The sequence below is a fragment of the Thunnus thynnus genome, chromosome 7 (assembly GCF_963924715.1).
Source record: "Thunnus thynnus chromosome 7, fThuThy2.1, whole genome shotgun sequence".
Classification (NCBI taxonomy): domain Eukaryota; kingdom Metazoa; phylum Chordata; class Actinopteri; order Scombriformes; family Scombridae; genus Thunnus; species Thunnus thynnus.
The window spans coordinates 24050155-24071097 of record NC_089523.1 but is presented as its reverse complement, the minus strand read 5'-3'; the positions used below and the strand labels follow the sequence as shown (position 1 = coordinate 24071097).

At 37.3% G+C, this 20943-nt stretch overlaps 1 protein-coding gene across 2 annotated transcripts; it reads right to left on the bottom strand.

Annotated features, from left to right (window-relative positions):
• Nucleotides 1-16479: 16479 nt before the first annotated feature.
• dynll2a (dynein, light chain, LC8-type 2a) lies at nucleotides 16480-20679 on the bottom strand. Of its 2 annotated transcripts, none has more exons than XM_067595087.1 (3): nucleotides 20323-20679; nucleotides 19617-19768; nucleotides 16480-18447 (listed from the first exon to the last, which is right to left on the bottom strand). In XM_067595087.1, exons 2-3 carry the CDS (start codon nucleotides 19746-19748, stop codon nucleotides 18310-18312), a joined length of 270 nt encoding a protein of 89 aa, XP_067451188.1. In that variant the 5' UTR covers nucleotides 19749-19768; nucleotides 20323-20679; the 3' UTR covers nucleotides 16480-18309. The 2 variants fall into 2 exon arrangements, with proteins under 2 accessions (XP_067451188.1, XP_067451187.1); XM_067595086.1 differs by having other exon boundaries at nucleotides 19617-19771; nucleotides 20323-20676.
• Nucleotides 20680-20943: the final 264 nt, after the last annotated feature.

Genomic DNA, 20943 nt, shown 5'->3' with positions numbered 1-20943 from the left:
ACAAACCTTACACATGTGAGGATAAAGAGTTGATAACCACATCATATCGACAGTGTGCTGATGTATTAAGAAGTCTGACTTTTGTGTTTATGTGTGTATGTTTGTCTCTGATTGGTGGTCTCCCGGCTGTCCTCTCCCCAGCTGTTGCTGTTGCTGCTGCTGCAGCTTTCTCTCTCCTGCTGGCTGGTGGTCAATATTGACTCAGGGATCGAAGCAACAGCCACTTTGTCAGGGTATACCAGGGGGCAGAGCTGCTATCTCTATGGCATCAGGTGAAAACAGAAAAAGGCTGGTCATCACATGTCATAATTTAAGAGAACGATACTAACTCTGCACTAGATTGAAAAATGATGCATAATGACAGCAATGTTGGAATACTGTGAGCTTATTTTGACTTAAAAATTACACCATAGAAGATCATGTTGGAGATATAAATAGTATGAAGTAAGATTATTTTTTCTTTTGTGTGTGTGTGTTTATTAAGACTTTTTTTCATTAAACAAATAGGAGAGAAGCTGGTGCAGAAACAGAAAATTAAATGTATGTAAAGGTTTTACATCTCATATTTTTTGATGCTAAGATTGTTATGTCCAATATTAATAGATTAGTAAATATAAATCTGGGATATACCATGTTTCAGTGCTTATACTCTAATATGCCCACTTTTGTATTTTTTAAATTTTCTATTGTATTTTTTTTATTATTTGAAACACCTTTAAAACATTCAAAAAGCTTTTAGACACAACTTTCTTGACCACAAACGCTCACAGGGAGGTTAACAGCAGTGTCACAATCAGACAGATTGACTCTGTGAGAGTAAATGAGCCAAAAAGCACACGCAGGCACACTGAGGCATGAAAAGAAAACCACAGTTCAAAAACAGGCAGCCTTTTTCTTTTTTTTTTTCTTTTTTGGTAAAACTGGAGTTGCTGTCTCTGTTTTTAGTGAATAGATGAATATTTAGTGTGGATGACTTGAACAGGAAGACATTAGTTGATTTCACACATTTGGTGGAGCCAACTCCTACTTAAAAGCTGCTAACTACTCAGTGGACAGAAGGTGTCTCTTGTTCACTTCACTTTTCTGAAATAAAGCCCTAATTTTCTTGTGAGTTTAAAGATGTAATCATGTACTTCCAGCATCCTGCAGTCCTTCCTGAAAGCACAACTGTACCCAAATGTTTCTAACAGTGTGCAAAGTATGAAGATATTCCATCTACCTACACAGAGAGACCACATTTATTCACTAGTTATGTATTAGTGACTGTTAAACTAGCCACCTCTGTATAGATTTGCATGAAGCTGACACCAGCTTGTGAGTTCCATAAGTTTGATGCTGGCTGACAGTTTCATTCCAGTGATTAATTTTGCATAGTTGTGTGGTCAAGGCGTAAAAACATAGGACTCCTTTTGTTTATGGATTAAAGAGCTCAGAGCTTGGCTGCAGGATCTGAAGCTGGTATTGAACTCACTGCTGTCACCTAGTGAACGATGGGCCAAACAGCTTCGAGTGACAGTGCAGGTGAGACTACTGAACTTGGTGCACCTTTTTGTATAAATCTGCAAAAGTTATTTCTTTTTGTCTTCTTCGATCTATTACTTTCACAAGTCAAATCAGCTTTTATTCTTATTTGAGAGTTTTATTACACTGGCTACAATATGACAATATGACATATAACAATAAAGTTGAAGCACACACACACATCAATACCCAGTATGACCCTATTTTGATCAGACAAACTGTGCCAGGTCCCTGCAAGGTGTGTCACTGTGCAATAAATCTCCTGAGAAAAAGAACAAGAGTGAATCAGATCCAAGCTGTTAGCTGCTGAAGTCAGTGGGCAGTCAAACACACACCTACAAGGAAGAGTTTGAGACAAACTATGGCGCGATAAGAGGTCTCTTTATTTAGCAGCACATTTGGAAATGAGATTGGAATGCAGTTATCAGATATTTACTTTGTCCTTGTTAACATCCATATGCTGTGTGAACTCTTTGTTGTGCTTTGCAAGAAAAAAAAAAAAAAAGAAACCTTTGCCATTTTTATGAGCCATTTATGCAATAACAGATTAAAACAAACTTTTTGTCTTGTAACCCTTCATACAAGAAATGTCTTCCTGCAACACCTCATCACAGGTTGTAAAAAAACATTTTTTCCCTCTCACATTGTGTCATTCAAATATTTTTGGAGGGCTTAGGGGTGAAGATATCCAGTATTTCACAAGAATGAAAAAGAAAACAAAGATTAGAGAAAATTCTAAAAATAAACATTTTTTGTAGAAGAATTTTAGTTTTTTCTTGATTTACACTGTATTTTGCAAAAAAAAAAAAAAAGCACTGTGGGAAGATTCAAATACAGCGAATGAAATTCCTCAAAAGACAAACTAATTCATGTCATTAACTGCAAACACCACCAACTATATTTTGTGTGACAGATGTCAGCTGTATTGATAAAGCAGTGATCAGAGTGTCCTGATGCTCAGTGGGACGCAGGAGGACAAACATGTGATTTTGATCCCCCTCCATGGCTGCCTGCCTGCCTGCCCGGTGTTTTTCTTTCTCCTCGTCTGCGCAATTACAGATTCAAAAGTAATTACCTGCTCGGCTTCCTCTGCGATTAAACGGCAGGTTCACAGCACCCTGATTAATGCAGAGGCATGCGCACCTGCCGTTAACAGCCATGAGAGGTGGAATGTTCTGACTGAAACCCTGCAGAACAAACACTGCTGCTGAAGCCTGCATAACACCAAATTACACAACACGAGCATAGACACAAAAGTGAAAAAATTCACACACACACCAGACTTTACATTACATTCATGTTGCTACTTGTACTCTGTCAATTTTGTCATTTTTCCATCGTTTGATTACACGCTCATTTTGGAAAGTAACAAAGTGCAGAGTGCATGTACTGTTTGGGATCCTGTAAACCATGAACCCTCTTTAACAACTCAAAAATATTCTTAATATTGTTTTATCAGTGTGATATTTTATGACTTTTTCTAATTAAGAATTGCTAAGATTTCAGAGGTCCACTACAGGAAGTGATGACTTGGTTGTGTTTGGGAGCTCAGAGACTGCATCTGTAAAACATGGTTAAATACAAAGGATTTTTATCTACTCTATATCTGTGATTAATATTAACAGTATTGTTAACCTAACCACTCCCTCTTCCAAATCCCAAATAAGTTTGTTTGCACTTCTGTTTTTGGAATTTTATAAGAGGTTTAAGAGGAAGTCAGACCTCTCTGTTGTCTAACTGACCCTAAAATGACGTCACCTTGTAGGGAAACATATGGTATATTTCTTTGCCTATGAATTACTTTTTGGCAAACACAAGTAATGTGTATTTGTTCATACATAGCCCATATAAAACATGAAATATTTCCTTAGTTGTCATAATAACGATGCTTAATGGTCAGTTCTATATTTTGTTACCTTCATGAAATGTGCAAGTCTGGTTTGTAGCAAAGGGATTGTGCCACTTCAATATGTTCTACACTTTGAGCTTTATTAAAGTCAGAAGAAAAGAAACCATGGTTGACTTTGTAATTATTATTATTATTATTTACAAAAACAGCAGAGTGGGACCCAAAACAATAAGGAAGTGAAGCCATTGTCAACCAAACACAAGTACAATTTTGAGGTACTTGCACTGTACATGAGTATTTCTTTTATTCTTCTACTCCACTATGTTTCAGAGGGACATGATGCACTTTTTCATTCCACTACAGCTGTAGTAAAGATTTTACATTTAACCATATAATGATCTTAAAAATAGGCCTTGTTATAGAATAAAGTCTCCAACAATATATTATGTATTTCAAATCAGCTCCACTACCTACAACATCAAAATACTGGCTATCAATTTCTAATAAGTATACTTACTATATACTTTGAGTACATATTTAAAAATTGTAATTAATAGCTTTACTAATATATTTTAAAATTTCTATGAACACTTTGTAGATTAATTATATGCCATTAAAAGAGTCATTTCTCATAACTACTTTTGACACTTTAATTATAAATTGTTGATAAAAATTACTTCACTTTTACTTAAGTACATTTTTTAACAGATGACTTTTACCTGTAATGTGGTATTTTACACTGTGGTATTGCTACTTGTACTTAATGCACTTCTCCAAGCACTGTCTGTGTAGTAACTATGAATATTTAACCTCTACCAATAATCAGATCTAAAACCCAAATGTGGCAGTTATGATGCCACATGCATATATCTTACATGCATTTTTCCCTCTTTAAAAAGATATTTTAAAGACATTTAAATTTATGAGTGAAATCTCCTCTCTGTCCTACTACAATCCGACATCCATAGATTTTTATTTTGGCCATAAACATTCCAATAACATGAAAATGTGACAGTAGCTACAATGACCTTTAGTGTCAAGATTATTTTTTCTGTCAGCAATTTATTTGCCTGGTGTGACAGATGCGGTAGCAGGTTATCTGTCCAAGTCTATAAGCTCTTTTTATTTCTTTTTTTGTTAACAGTTAATGTATAACCAGGTGTGCAAGGAATCAGCACATTTCCTTTTACCTCATAGACCGATCGATGCTGGTGTGGCTTCACTGCGAGGAGAGCTAAATGGGATCATTGTCATAAGAGCTACAGTAACACAACTCATCCTGTGTGGAAGTTTGATATGAGAAAAATACATCAAACTAGAGATGCATTCAACCACGTTCAGGGTTTTTAACAGTAAACAGAGAAGATAAAAAATACTTAGAAATAACTGTGTCTTCAAAAAAAAGAAAAAAGAAAATTATGCAACACTTCTGTCATCCACTGGTGACACAAACATCTCACAACTGTCAACTTGTCATGATAAGCTCCAATCTTTCCATAAGTGTACAACCTGTTTTTACTGTAAACACGAACTCTGATAGGAAAGGTCTCACAGGAGCTCCTCTGAATTGACTTTGCTTATTTAAGATCAGCTTTTGAACAATTAAGATTCTGGCCCTGTGCCACCTAATATGGAACTCAAAGTTATCTATTATTTCATGAGTAAAGAGAAAAAGCTTCACACTCAGTCAACCATGGCGTCTGTCTTGTCCCCCAGTGATTGCTTAAAGCACCTACAATTACCTTCCCTGTAGTCATCAGACATGACTCTCTATTCCTGTAGTCATCAGACATGACTCTCTATTCCGGTAAACCCCTGAAAAGCTCCTTTACATCTTGTTAAAATAATATTAAATTTTATCTACATCATTTTTGATCTAATTTTTTGAACCTATTCTACAAAATACACCATTAGTTTCATTGGTTCCCAACCTGAAAGAAAAAAAATTGCAAGATAATTCCCTAAACCCTGTCGCTTTAATCACTGTTGTTACGCCTGTCAAGCTTTCCAGTCTTCCAAATGGTTTGCAATGATAACACTGTCCGATTATCACTCAAAATTCATATGTTCAGACAGAGGTAGACAGAAGCAGACAGAGGTCAACTGAGGCTAAAGCTACATCTCCCAGGCAAAAAGTCTTGTAAATAAAGAAACAGCATTGGTCTTGTATTGCAGTGTAGAGCTAATTAGTCCAAGCATTAAGTGCAAAAAGGAAAAATGTAAGATAAGACTGTCATTTCGTTGTTGTTTGGCTACAAAAGTTAGGCTACATGTCGTTATATTCATGCAATATGTTTTTACTTTTAATATTAAAAGATAAAATGCTTTTGGAATGACAATGTGTTTGGCAAACGTAACGCTATCTCAGGTAATGTGAATGGGGCTTCCTTGAGCGTAAATGTCCTCAAATTCTATAAAGAGCGAGACAGAGCTGCTAAGATTATCCTGAACTCTGATAGCACACAGTGAGGAAATACAGAGCTGTAGTAATGGTGAACAGTGCTTTTTTATAACGTAACCTGTAACCCGCAAACTAATGTAATTTAGTCAATTATGTGCTCCTTGGCCTTGACAGTAAGCTAGTCAGCCTGACATATGAATGGCTGCAGCTTTGAAGCAGATAAACACACTGTTTAATATATTTCTTACACTTTTGCTCTAAAAGACACCACTCTCCAAACTCTTGTTAAAGTATAATCCCTTTAACTGCGAGTAATGGTCAATTAAAGGAAGGAAATAAATAATTTTGTTAAATTTTGTTGGTCTTTTATGACTTTTCTCTAAATTTTAGCTTTCCTCACTTTCACATCTTCAGGCCTCTAAAAATCCTGCATATGAAAAAATCCAAGAGGGAAAAAAAATCATCTTTGGTTGAACTGCTTTGACTCTTGAGGCGTCACATAGACATTATTGTTTCATTTTATGGGTCAAAAAGCCAAATTGGTTGGGATCCATACAGGTCTATTTCATATAAAAACACTCAAGCCTTGCAGAGGCAATTCATTTTGAAAAGCAAAACTAGAGATTTTATTTTTGAAATGTCTAAGTGGTGTATCAAATAATTTCACCATAGTACATTTGAGGGTCTTCCATGTAAAACCATTAGATAATGATAAAACAGTCTACCTTACACTTTTATTCTAAAACAACAGATACCTATGTCTGTCATCTCTTGGTTATTTATTGTCCAGACATTTCTTTCCTCTTTCTCACTCTTTTTTTTAAAATTTGGCAACACTCTCAACCTTGCGAGACATTTCACTTGAGGATGATCACCATGTGTTCAAAGTTCAGATACTGACAATGAAGTGAGATGGTGCCAACAGATCTGCCAAGACCTGACATGCGAAAAACGATTTTCCAAAGCTGCCCCCCCACCGCTTCACCAGTGGACTCTGGCCCTCTGTCTCCACGCTCCTCTGCTCATCCCTAAAATTAATTCATCCGCACATCTCTGTCCCTCCAACACCACATTAACCCTGACCACAGGAGGCATCCTGTCGGAAAAAATGTCCCTGTCTGGCTTCACAGTGAAACATCAGGTTGACCTTTCCACCTCAGACCCCTCTCTCTGCTCTTTTCCCACCCTCACATTGTTTTACTCTTGCTCCACCTAGATTTCAACACAGTATGCTCATACTGGTCACTGATCTCAAGGACTGGAGGTATTATAAGTGACCAAGAAAGAATTAAATTAAGAATTTTTGACTGTGATATAAGTATGAACATCAAATTAAGCCCTCTCGCTCTCTAAACATGTCATTGGTTGCCATGCATTTGTGAGGAAGACTCATTTCAGAGGGTCACGCCACACTGGCTGCTTTCTGGAGGACAGAGAAACTGTAATTGGGGGCCATTAGCTGTTGCCCAAGACCAGTCATGCAGGGTTAGTTTGTAGATTGAGATATGGTGACTGCACAGTCCCACCACTTGTATTAGTGTCCCCTACCTGTGTGACTTCCCCACCCCTCCGACCTCCCCCACCAAACCCCCTCCATGACCCCCTCAGTCCTGACACCCCCCACACACCACATACCTCCCCACATCCTTTGCTTTTTGCTTTGTCTTTAAACAGACCTTGAATAGAGTCAGGGCCAGCAAAGCCCAAAAGCAATCAAATAAAAAGTCACTTTTATAGCAGCTTTAAAATTCTGTCAGGACTATCTATACCCCATCAGTTACCTTTCTGACAGCACCTGCACAGCTTTGTTGTGAGCCAGGATTAGTATCTTACCTCTGGTTGTACCTGGAATGTGACCACAGCTGTGAAACATTTCCTACATATGAAATGTTGGAATAAGAGAAATACTCAAATACTTGAATTCAGTCCTGATACAAGTATTTCATGTAGGAATATTGCATATACTACTGCATGTAGGCTACTGATAACACTATACTAATAAAACTAATACTAATGTTATTATAAAAACATTGTTAATGTTATTTCTTTAAAAATAGTTAATTGATGACCATGTCCTAACAACCAAACTAAGTTAAGTTAAGTTAAGTTAAGTTAAGTTAAGTTAAGTTAAGTTAAGCCAAACTAAACTAAGATAAACAAAGATTTGTTAAACTAAACGAGGTAAACTAAGGTAAGTTGAGATAAACTAAACTAAACTACTAAACTAAGCTAAGCTAAGCTAAACTAAACTAAGCTAAACAAAAACTAAATTAGGTAGTATTACTGGTTGGATGATAGCTGACCAGTATATAAAAATTCAAATAAACACATAAAATAAAATAGAAATCCTATTAACCAAATATGACATTCTACACATACATAAAAAATCTTAATCTGCATAATAAAAACAGACCATCATTTCACAGAACAACAAGTAAAAATTGATAACTGCAATGTCTATTAAAATATACTGAAGGAGGAAACATGCCATGTGAACATGCCAGTACAAACATAGTAGTGCAGAAGGCACAAGAGTATTTTTTTGGTCTTCATATAGTACTCTAGTTATCATAGCCTACTTATGACAGTGATAATGCAATATATTGACACCTCAATGCTGATACCGAATAAATTACTCTCACATAGATCTGCAAATCTCAAGATGTACATTTGTCTTAGATATCAAAGTCAATTCTTTGATATAGAATGATAAAGAAATGCAGTTTAAAGGAGAAAGGCATGTGTCAGTTATTTAAAACACCTCCACACTGCAAGAAAAATACAATAAAAACACATATCAACAAAGTATTTAACTACATGTTAAGTTTTAGTAACATTAATTTCTTAAAAGTGGGAAAAACTGCATGAGTTCTTCACAATTTTCCAATAAAGTGAATTTCTTATGTCATTTTCATGATTGTAGCCTCAGGGTACAGACATTTTCTCCAATAAAATAACTAAAATAGGAAAAGCTGCACTGGGAAACAAGTGGAATAATCTCTCTCATGTGGCAGAATTTCCTATTATCCTGAAGCTTTGAAGACTGACTATGAGAACAAAATATTATGTTACATTTTTCACAGTGCAGGGAGGCAGTGCAGGAACCCTGCTGCAGCCACAGAGCCAGTCAGTGGAGCTGGAGTTTCACAGCTCCTCTCATAAAGAGTTGCCCTGCTTTATGGCCCTGTTGCTCAACATCACATGCCTTCAGTGCTGGGATATGATCTGAGATAAGGCAAGAAAGTACCGAAACAAGTCTCACTCTTCTCCTTCCTTACGCTGCTTGTTCAGGTAAATGAGCGGGATGAGGACTGTAAGGAAGCTTAGTTTTCAAACTGTTGTGACAAAGACACTAAATAAAAAGTTTCCTGAATGAGTGTCTTGCACAATCTTGTATTACGTCTTCATATAAGGTGAGAAGTAGTTTTTAGGAGAGAAACTAAGACTGCCAGTTTGGAGGATATCAAAGAAGGTCTGAATCACTAAGATGCCCTTATTGCATGCGTTTTATAAATCATGTCTTTATGATAAGCTGATTACCTTATCCTTGACAGCAGCGCACATCGAGGGCCGTAAAGGCGCAGGATTATGAGGTGATGGTCCATAAAGGGTTTGGCTGAGATAAGATGGTTTGTGGGAGTGAGAGACATGACTGGTGACTTTAGGTCAATAGGGACTTGGTTTTCTTATTGACAATCAGACCGACTCAGCCACATAATACTGCAAAACACTTAAATATGTGCTCACATTTCCCCACATTTGGTGTTCAATCATGTCGCTCAGTTTTCCCCCCAGGTCAAACTTTTGTTTATATGTTTCCACTATTGCCTGTGCAGATAAGGTCATAAAAATATAGCGGCCCATGAAAGGAAGCCATTTCAACCTTTAACCTGTTCCTCACTTAGTCATTCAGGATGTTTTTCAAAGATTTTGAATGACTTTAAAACTGAGCGTTATGTCCTTGATTGCATAAGTGTGTTGATTTTTATGTTTGTGTTGTCACGTCAAAAACAAAAACATCAAGGTTGGTACTACTGTTGAAGAGTACAAGAGATTAACCGCCATTCTCATGAAAAAGGGTCTGATGCACTTTATGTCTAAATTGTCTACATACAGTCACAATGAAATGCCCCCCCGGTGAGGTCCACCTTTCTAATCTTCCGAATGGGTCTATTAATGAGCCTAATGGCATATGAGCGATACCACACCTGAGTGAAACTGCACGGGGTGACTGCTTCACCAACTTCCCGCATTGCAATGCAAAGGTTCATGGCTGCAATCCATTCAGGTGAAACCATTAGAACAAACTGCTTTCAGGTGCAGCAAAGCAGACCGGGCATGATCATTTATGAACCAAATCCCCTCTGGGTGCCCTACGCAAGGACAAAGCACAGACTGTCTGCATGCAAACTCTCATATCCGTCACCCACAGAGCAGTACTCAGGTCCTGAGGACACGGAGAAACAAAAATGTGTTTACGTCTGTTCTCATTTTAATTTCTTATACTTAATATAATGAGTAGCCATTGCCAGGATGTAGTAGGAGAACTGTTGGTTTTCCTTTAGAAGTGGTAAATTCCAGATTTTCTATTAAGCTTCCTGGAAAGACATTTCATAATTAGATTTGTTTGTTAATAATTCTCTAATTTTTTTAAATATTAACATTGCATTACATTAATCTGAATGTCTCTTCATGAATGTTTCTCACTCTTCTAATCAGATTATAAAATAAAACCAATTAAGTTGGGAAGGGCAAACTTTCCTGGGTTGGTGACTACTGTTGATTCTGAGGTTTGTGGCTTTAGACACAGAAATGAAAATGTTTGATATGTAAACATTATAGTACTATCACAGAGAAGATGTTTACTGACCCTGACCCTAAAAGATAAGATAAAAGATACCGATACACAGAATCATCGTCTCATACATATCAAAAGCTAAATGAAATATTTGCTAAATTCTTATTTATTGTTCAGTTTCAACTTTCAATAAATTAATAAAGCACTAAATTGTATTTTGCTCCAATATGTTGTAATTATTGTCATTTTTATAACTGTAAATAATTTTCCTGCTTTAAGAAGCATCACTGCCTCCCACATTCATATTAAAGACAAAAAGACAGACAGGAATAAAGAAGACATCCGTCAAACAGGGGAAGGTCTCCCTCTTGTGGTCAAAACACTGAAGTGCATGAAGGCAAACCCATAGAAGACTAGATTTAATGCACACTGATGAGTCAGAATACTCAAGTCTGATTATCTTCAATATACGGCATGTTCTAAACAACAACATTTTATAGTTTTTTTCCAGAGTAAAAAAATTGTTAAATTAATTCTGATAAATCCCTGTAACAGTGTGTCTCTTTGGGACAAATGACACCATTTAAATTGCCTGAACTGTAAATAAGAACGGGTTAAATTCATTACTAAAATTAATTAATTCATCAACTCATCTTGAACATCTTGCTCAAAAACTAAAAATTCAAATTGGATTCTTGTAGTGGAACAGAGCTTGTTTCTCTTCTGATCCACCACAATGCCCACATTGGATTACGGAGATATACTGTATGCTCATGCTCTGGACGCTATCTACCACAGTACCATTCATTTTATCACAGCAGACAGCTATCGCACTCACCACTGTGAGTTATACGATAAGGTCAGAGGTCGTCACTGATATCTAGAAGGTACCAGCATACCTGTGTTTTCATTTATAAGGCCTTGCTATTTAAGTTGTCGGGTTATTTAACATCCTTAGTCGAGCTCAGAGCTAATAACCAGATCACAGAGCAGGTTGGCTTTAAAAGCTCCTCACAAATTCTGAACTGGGGAAGACTGGTTTCAGGTACTACACACCTTAATGCTGGAAACACAGCTTAAAGTTAGAGACACTTGTTCCTCTGAGGACCTATAAAGTTGTAATGGCCAATATTCTTCATAATGTTTGCTTGTTTTAAGTCATGTGTCTGGGAGTGTGTATGATGATTGCTTTATGATTGTGATGTGAATGAACTCTTTTTGTGATCCTGTGTAATATATAACCTGGTCTCAGGTCTCTCTTGCAAAAGAGATCTTGATCTCAATGAGATTTCCTGAATAAATAAAGCTTAATGAAAACAAAATAATTAGAATTAAAACATATTTACAGTTAGTGTACTTCTATTTCAGATCATTTACAAGAACAGAAATAAACATAAAGAATAAAACAAGGACGACCCACAGGGGAAATTTTAGAGGTTACACATCTTACAATCATAAAGCTTTACACATGGGCTATGTAGATTTTAGATTTACAGCGACATAGACTTACACTGTCACACTGTATAGGGAACAGTTATGTAACACACTATTTCAGTGCAGTCATATACATAATGTAGAGAGGAATCATGATTTCACAGACTGTACACAGAGGTAATTTGAAATGCTTCCTCCATGTTTTTATCACTGGGCCTGTTTAAACTAACAAAAATCCTTATATGATATTTTTTTCATGCACTGTAGGAGGTTTACAGACAGAAATTATCTCTTTAACATGCAATTTATTGGCTGTTAGTCATTTTTATTTATGGTTTCAGCCATGTACTGTAGATGCCCTCATACAGTATGAATTTTCTTTTTCCTTAATACCAAGTATGAACTCAATCAATCCACCTTTTAAACAAGGAGACCATGAATAAAAGGGGGATTGTAGTTGTGTAGCTATGTCTAAAAATTCAAACTATATGAATCTAGAAAATGTTTACAGGTTAGTGCACATGGAGGCAAAATTTAGATGTAGATGTGTTTTGTGGTTAGTGTGTTGTGTATTCCTACAGCCGGGCAGCATTCACAGCAGCCTACAATGCAAATCACCATCAAACAGTATACAGGCAGATAGAGCGAGGTCATGTTCACCTCGTCAGTACTCTCAGTCTGTTGTTCCATTGGTTTACTAGATGTTAGATCTTCAGTCACATTCATGGAAAAGAAATAATACGTAATTTCTGACGTCCTTTTCATTTTTTTCAACTACTAAGCACTCGGCAGTCATGAGTGCAGAGGTGCATGTTCTGGTTTTCAAGGATTTTCATGTGTTCGAAGTTGATTCCCCAAACAATAACATCACATACCTCAACCTACACACCATGCAATTCTGTCCGTGTGTCCGCTTGCTGCTATTTACATATTTATGTGCCATTTTCCTCTTTATCGACATCCCCGATGTTTGAGTCTGAGTCACTTGCCTCCTTGTTATACCAGTGTTAAATCCGCCCACTGGTCATCACAGTCTATGAGGCATCTGCAGAGCCATAACATTCACTACATCAATGAGAGCTATGCTCTCAACAAAACAGAAAGATATTTTCAGCCTGAACCAAAACAACAGTCAGTTTGATGCAATTCAGGTTATTCAAGTGTTTTTCAGACTGGACCTTGTAAGGAGCTGAAAAGAGCCATTTGAGAGCATTTATGGATATAAATATGTCGCAATAAGAGGATGTTTTTAAGATCACTCAGAGATCTGGATTTGAATGCTTGATGTCTCAGTTTAATGTAAAATAAGCAGTGTGGATTTGAAACTTATCCTGCGATTAGTAAACCTTCTCAGATGCATAAATAGCTTTAACAGCATAAGAAATTATCTCTTATCAGTTGAAAAAAGGATTATTTCCAGTTGAACTTGAACAAAATAGAGATCTACTCTCTGCATCATCCATCCATTTGTCAGTTGTAAGTTTAAGGCCACAATTAAGACACATAAACTGAATTTTAATGCCCTGAATGATGAAACTTAATGCTTCAAACTGCCTCAGGATATGCTGTATATGTGATGCAAATTTATCTTTAGCATCGAGCAGCAGGGGTTAGTTCCAGCCCGGTCAATTATCTGTGCGGTCTACATGTAGCTCTGACCATGAATTACAGCTCCGTGTGGGAAGATGGTTGAAGGCAGCCAGAGGCAATGGAAGGGAAGCAGGCAGGTAGTGTATGTAGGGGGAGGAGACACTGACAGTAGAAACAAACAAAAAAAAAAACACAGACGAGCCTCTGACACATCTGTGTTTCAAGCGTGAGTGAATACGCATGTGAAACCATTATGAGACATCTTTACATTATTCAGTATTTCAGTGAGACAAGTGAGTGAGAATAAAAGCTTTGATTCCTTATTCATTTCACTTATTCAGGCTTTCACACTCACTACAAGGAGCTGCGGGTGAATCCCACAACATGAACGGGTTAAAAGGAACTACTTTCGAAACTTTGATGTCATGAAAATTGTAAAAAAAAGCGTTTTCTAATATTTAGGCAAAGTGTTCCAGTTAACTCCACAGAGTATCTTCTGTCACGCTGTTTGACCTCAGTCTGTCTCTAGAAATTATTCATTAGTCCCTTGTCCTTTAATTTGTCTGCTCTGTCTGCTGTACTGGCTCTGTGCGCTCTTGTTTCTCCAGATGTCCACTTACAGACATCACGTAACTGCGGCACAAACTAAACACAAGTGACGCTCTATTCACGCTGCTTTAGACAGTGAGCAAACAGCTGCCACCACATGGCAATAGTACAGAATATCTCCAGTGTTGGTCATGTTGTAGGTTGTAAAACACTGATTATTTGATGGAAGACATCAAATTTGTCATCTTTTGTAAGTTCATTAAATTGTAATGCACACCATTACATCAGCCCTGGTCTTGATACATGAAGCTGTTCCTGTTTGTCATCTGCAGCCATGAGTCAACAAGTTTTCATTCAAACTCTGACAGAAGATATACTGATCAGTGAAATTAGCTGATGTGATATTTACACATGGCTCTAAATATTTACACATGGATATTTACACATGGCTCTAAATGTTGTTGGACGTCACTTATTCGTGCTGTATTCACATGAAAACAAAACACGCTCACAAAAAAACATTTCTACAAGGATTGTGATACTACAACTTGGAGACAAAATCATGACTTAGTAGTTGAGTGTAATGGATGATTGTGATTTGGATTTGAAGCAGTACGCCGGTGTTGCACTTCCATAAATTTGGGGGACTTTCAAGAGACATTTTTAAAAAGAGTTGTCAAAAACGATGCAGCAGAGACTAAGATATCCTGACTTTTAATCTCTACTATGGGTCAATCTGCAAGTTAGCTGGATCCTGCATTTCCCATAATGCAACTTGATAGAATCTCTTTGTTAGACCCTCCCAGCCTGGTAAAAATCCACATCTATTAAACATCCACACCTCCCTATTTGTAACGCATGATTTCTGTGAAAAATGTGTTGTTGAGATTTCCTCAGACTGGACAAAGCTCCTCCTGAGCCACATTAAAGATAATCCAACTGTATTCACAGACTGAGTAATACTCTGCACCAGGAGTAAATTGACTTTAACTTGGTAGGTGAATGAATTTTTAAGATTTTGGAAGTCAAATCAAGTCAATTTTATTTAAGTGTGTACAGAGTAGACCGAGATAGAAACATTACAGTATGGAAAAACAGAACTTCCCGTTTGTTAGATATGGGAATCTTACACGTCCAATTTTTAATTACTACAAGACTTGCCAAAGAATTCATTTTAGTTCATAAATCTGATATGACTTGAATGCAGCATCTGTTTGTCACACAGATGAGCGAACAGCCGTGTGCTTGGACAAGCCGTACAGTACAGGTTATTAACACAACACTACAGCATCTGATGTCACAGTTGCGTGGTTTGCGCTCCTCATCTTTGAATGAAGGTCCCACACTTGTTGCTATGGACCGCTTTGTACACTACACCACTTGAGCCTTTGTCATTCAGAGGAAACACACAATGAACCCACCACCACAGTCATACTGTGTGCCATGCGGCTTAAATGCATCAATACTAAAGGCCTGTGTGTGCTGTGTTCTTCTCTTTAGTATCCATCCTCCTCCCTAAACCTGCAAGTATTGATTTCTATTGTCCCATTCTTTTGTCTATTGTGTCTATTTATTGTAGAATACATCTTCCTCACATAATGCAACTGTAGCAAAACATTATTTTTTTTTTTAAATGAACCTTTACTCTAACTGGAATCACATTACTCAAAGTCCCCTATTAAGCATTTATAAGCAGTATATAAACATTTAATACCTGGTTTAAAACACACTGTAATGTAGTTGTAAGCAGATATGACACATTTTAAGTTCCCTCATGTACAGAATTTGACAACAATTATAATTCCTAATACTATACTAAACTATACTTTAGTTTATCTGTCATTATCTGTTTATACACCAACATACACTAATAGATGCCCACAGGAGAAGTTATAAAATACATTAATTTGCACATATCTTCATACAACTACATTATAGTGTGTTATAAAACATGCATTATATGTGTATACTGCTTATCAATGCTGAATAGGGGGACTTATGTAACATATTACCAACAAACTCAAGATGCACATAACCTGTGTTGAATATGCATTCCTAACGACCATTGCAATGTGCATGTGTAAGAGTGTACGCTAGCTGTTTCCCATCTTTATGCTAAGCTAAACAGCTGCTGGTTGTAGCTTCATATTTACAAGTGCTATCAATCTTCTCATCTAATTCTCAGGAGGTAAGTGAATAAGTGTATTTCCCCAAATGTCAAACTATTTCTTTAAGTGAATAATTCATTCTCAGAAGTGTTGTTGATTTATTTTCTTTCTCATTTGACTAATGGTTTCTCCACAAAAAGGGATGATGACAAAACAAGAGGCCACAGTGTAATAAGTCAACAATTAATTTTTATTTCATCGAGTTTATACGATTTTGGTTCTGTAGCAACCTACTGGATAACTCTAATGAAGTGCAATTGTACTCAAGCCAGTTACAGTTGAGAGCAATGACAGGCACACGTTTTGTGCAAATTTAACAGCATCGGAACGGCTCCTACATACACACAGCAAAAATACATGCCAGAGGAAAACAATAATAAATTAGTTTACACTGACAATAGTTAGGAAGACTTCCCTCGAAAAAACAATGTCAATCCAAGCTAACACTTGAGAGATACACATTTCACCCACAGCTGGAGTATGGGAGTGAACTGAGAAGACATTCAGTCTTTACACACAGCGAGAAATGTGTGGCGTTATCCATCTCCATGGACTAATTATTCCCTTCAATCTTCCCTCCCGAAGAACACATTTCACCAGTATCCAGACATTGTATGTTTCCATTACAAACGAATAATATTAATATTGACACGACGAAAATAAAAACCCCAAAAAAAATCAGTGTGCTAGACAAGAGATACGCCTGTTCCCAACTGTAAGTCCCAACTCCGAATGCATTATCTTTCCTGCGTGTCTGGCAGTACACTGGCAAATAAAGGTTGAGGGTAACACATCTTTAAAAGTATCACAAGCCACGTAAGATGACACAACCATCTGAAAGACAGCTGGTAGCCTTGGTAGAGTAGACTGCGGATGTTTTATCTAAACCGCCTTCTGAACGCTGACAAGACACGCATCGGCTCAGTCCAATATCTACAAACTTAAAGGTGAAAGTTAAATGTGAGTTATAATGTAAGTGACTTAGCTCCAAGGTGAGCGTTCGTTTGTGTAGCGTGTCGTGATGACAGTTAAATAAATTGTGGTATTATCCTCCAAACATGCAGAAACACAGGATTATAAGACTGAAATCTAGGTTAGGGGAGGCGGGATATTTTGGTAACCGGTCTGTAGCGTTATTACTCAGACGTTACAGGTTAAGGTCTGAGTATGTGAGCTTTTTTTTGCTCCGTCGTCCTTCACAGTGAAAATTTAAGAACTATAACATCATATCCCTGGTTGGCTGGCCTGTTTTGGTTCCTAAATGTCAATTTGAGGTTTTGACATCTTCTCCAAAAGTGGCTGCTGTAATTTTTTTGGAAATCCAAATTGAAAGTATTAAAGGGTTTGTAAATGCATCTTAAGACAACTTAATGCTGTTAAATCAGTAAAATAGCGGCTATAAAACAAACTCATGCTGTCAGATTAAAGTATGTTTTGAAATAGTGAGTCTTTCGATGCAGCTGGAGCTCTCCTTGAAACCAACAGGATGCTGTGAAGTGTAAAAAGATAACAGCTTTTCTATTTTGCCCCTTTTTACCAACTGCTATTCATGATCCACATTAAAATCTTGACTTTTTTTTTTTTTTTAGATAATGAATTGTTACAACTGGTGCGCGCAGCATGATTTTACCATCTAAACCGACAGATGGAGTCTCACATCGGGGTCTGGCGATGCCATTTGTGAAGGAAAGCAGATGCACCACTACATTCTACAGCTTTCCTTTTTTATTGTACAATCAAGGGCCACACTGAAATCTTTTACAACCTAGAATTTAACAGCATTAACAAAAACTACTTCAGTTGCATTCAAATGGCAACTATCGTAAAGTAAACTTACTGTAACATACATATTAAATAGTGTATAGTCCATGCAACTGCGCACGGCCAGTTTTGCATCATTATGGTATGTCGTTATTAGTGTATGGGACAAATCAGCCACCACTGCGTTTCCGATTTAAGGTTCAGGGAGAGTAACTCCTCAACACCTCTCAGAAACGTCTCAGCCAGACTTGAAAAGCAAGATGGCCACTTGGCCCAAGTAGAAGTAAATGAAATGCTTTGTCTCGTGAGTGACGTAGCTGCCGAAGTTCCTGCCAACGATGCAGTGCCAGGTGGGGTTGTACTTCTTGTCGAACTCCTGGAAAAAAAAAAGGTTACAATGAGAAGATTAGACAATAAAACCTACTGACAGCAATCTGCAGACCTTGTATTAAATGTCTACCACTGATGACTGAGGTCAGGTCTGCTACTAAGAATTATTCTCATTATTGATTAATCTTATTATTTTCTCAATTAATCTGTTTTGGCTATAAAATGCCAGAAAATAGTGAAAATACCTATTATAATTTCCCAGAGCCCGAGGAGAAATCATCAAATTGTTTGTTATATCTGACCAAAAATCAAAGTTATTCAGTTTATTATCATATATGACAAAGAAAATTATCAAACACTTACATAAGAGAAACCTACACCAGCAAATGTTTGGAGAAGTTGTACAAAAAAAATGGTTGCTTGATTGCTACAGCGCTAGTGCTCAGTGTTTTGTGGGGGAGTTTACATTATGCAGTTAAAAACTTACACATAGTTGTTATTGTTCAGGCTGGTTACTCACAATAATTAGACTGAATTACTTTCAGGTAAACAAATACACAATATAAAACTCTATAAATCCTCAGGAGAGGCATTAAGCAAATGAAAACTAATAAAGGACTCACAATAATTCATTGCAGTCAGTGTGGATAAAGCTTTAAACCTAAAATGTGCCTCTTTTATGCCTGGCTTTTGTTAAAACAATGTTTTATGTGTATGATTTCATTTACATTTTTAGTCATTTGCACATTTGTTTCATATCTCTGTGTTGCTTTTTTCTGTTTCATTTTTATTGTCTTTTGTCTACTTTGATGCCTCTATTGTTTCATTTTGATCATTTATTGTGCATTAGTCTCTAATTTGTTTCACTGTTTATATTTGGACTGTCATGCACTGATCTGAAGGTGGTTGAATTGATTGATTGATTGATTGGGAAATAAATTAACACATAAAACAAGAACAGATGAAATAAAAAAAATCCAAATAATTAAATAAATTCTGCTGTCAGGTCAAAATGTTTGGAAACATGGTGCGTTAGGGGGGGAATTGGACTCAAGACCTCATGTATTTCTGAAATCCTGGCTCCATACAGCCATGTGTAGCCTCGTCTCCACACAGACCAAAAATAGATGAGCATAAAAAGGCTCTGAAATTGCAGATCATGTGCCACTGATGTAAGCTTCACAGCTCCACTTGGATGCATCCATCCCGTCTCACCTTCTTGATGTAGGCTGCAATGTCCTTCTCTATGTTGTACTTCTCCATGGCCTGGGTGGCACAGTCCACTGCGTCCTGCTGCATGTCCTCGGACATGTCCGCGTTTTTGATCACTGCTTTCCTGTCAGTCATTGTGAGGATGATGATGATGCCTGCTGGGGGAGAGAGAGAGAGAGAGAGAGAGAAGGGGGGGGGGCACGCTCACTCAGACGTACTGCACTGAAAATTAACACCGCACGTGGTGATGGGGATGGTTTAGGCCAGCCCGATCATCGCAAACATCAATCTTACGCAGAAAAATGAGCATCCGCGACCCGGCTGTGTTTAATGTGGCATTAGTACTGATTCATAAAACCAATTTATGAGTGTGTTATTTCTTTTATCCTCCTCTGCTAGACGACGATGACTTGAGCGTTGCATAGATTGGCTGCGAAACTTGATACAGGTGGAGTTAAATTACTTGGCAAAATCACTTTCTGATACAAGTAGCATCTGCATCAGGACACCAAAAGTATCAAAATGTATCTCATTAATTATCTACGCGGGTTAAATGTGAATGCTGTTGTGCACGCGCCCACCATCTCCATCGAAAAATGAATTTAGCCACATACAGTAAAAAAAAAAAGCTGGTAATCACAAGAAAAACTCGAATCAGAAATTGGCAAAACATGCAAGTCAATGTCTGCTCAGGAAATCTGCAACTCACCTTTTCTTCAGCCGCCTGAAAGCACTTCTTTCCCAGAAAAAAAATTATGAATATCTCGCAGCCTGGTGGAAGGTTTTTGATGATGCTGCGGCTAATTGCTTTTTAAAGATTTACACAATAAGCATGTAGGTAGGTTGTCTCTGTGCTGTGCTCTCCAGTAGCTCCCCGCCCCTCTGCTGCATGCTGCACGCTGCCATTGGCTGGGCTGCAGCCTCCCCGTGTGTCGCGAGCGTTTTTCTCCAGCTCCTGTCTGCCGGCATCTTATTTCATCCCACAATGCATCATTCACAGTATACACCACTGACTGTGGGCTAAGAGGAAACGAGACCTTGGCTGCAGGTATCACTTGGCTGCGTGGCTTTTCATCAGTCACCGTCACAGCTGAGAGACAAGAGGAGCCTTGAATACTGAACAAAAGAGCTGCTGATGTTCTTTTTTTTTTTTATTTCTACAACTACAGGAAGGATTTTATAGACAATAACATCTTTATTTCCTCCCCATTGTTGTTAGCTTCAGCCTTAGATTCTCATCTGCTCTTAGATAATTTTAGTCATAATTTTTTATTGTTTTAGTCATTCACACATATGTATACACACACTATATTATATTTATGCAGACAGA

Coding starts and splice junctions, on each gene's coding strand:
- dynll2a (XM_067595087.1), bottom strand. CDS start 19,748: ATGACTGACAGGAAAGCAGTGATCAAAAACGCGGACATGTCCGAGGAC. Junction 18,448..19,616: donor TTGCAGCCTACATCAAGAAG/GTGAGACGGGAT, acceptor TTTTTTTTCCAG/GAGTTCGACAAGAAGTACAA.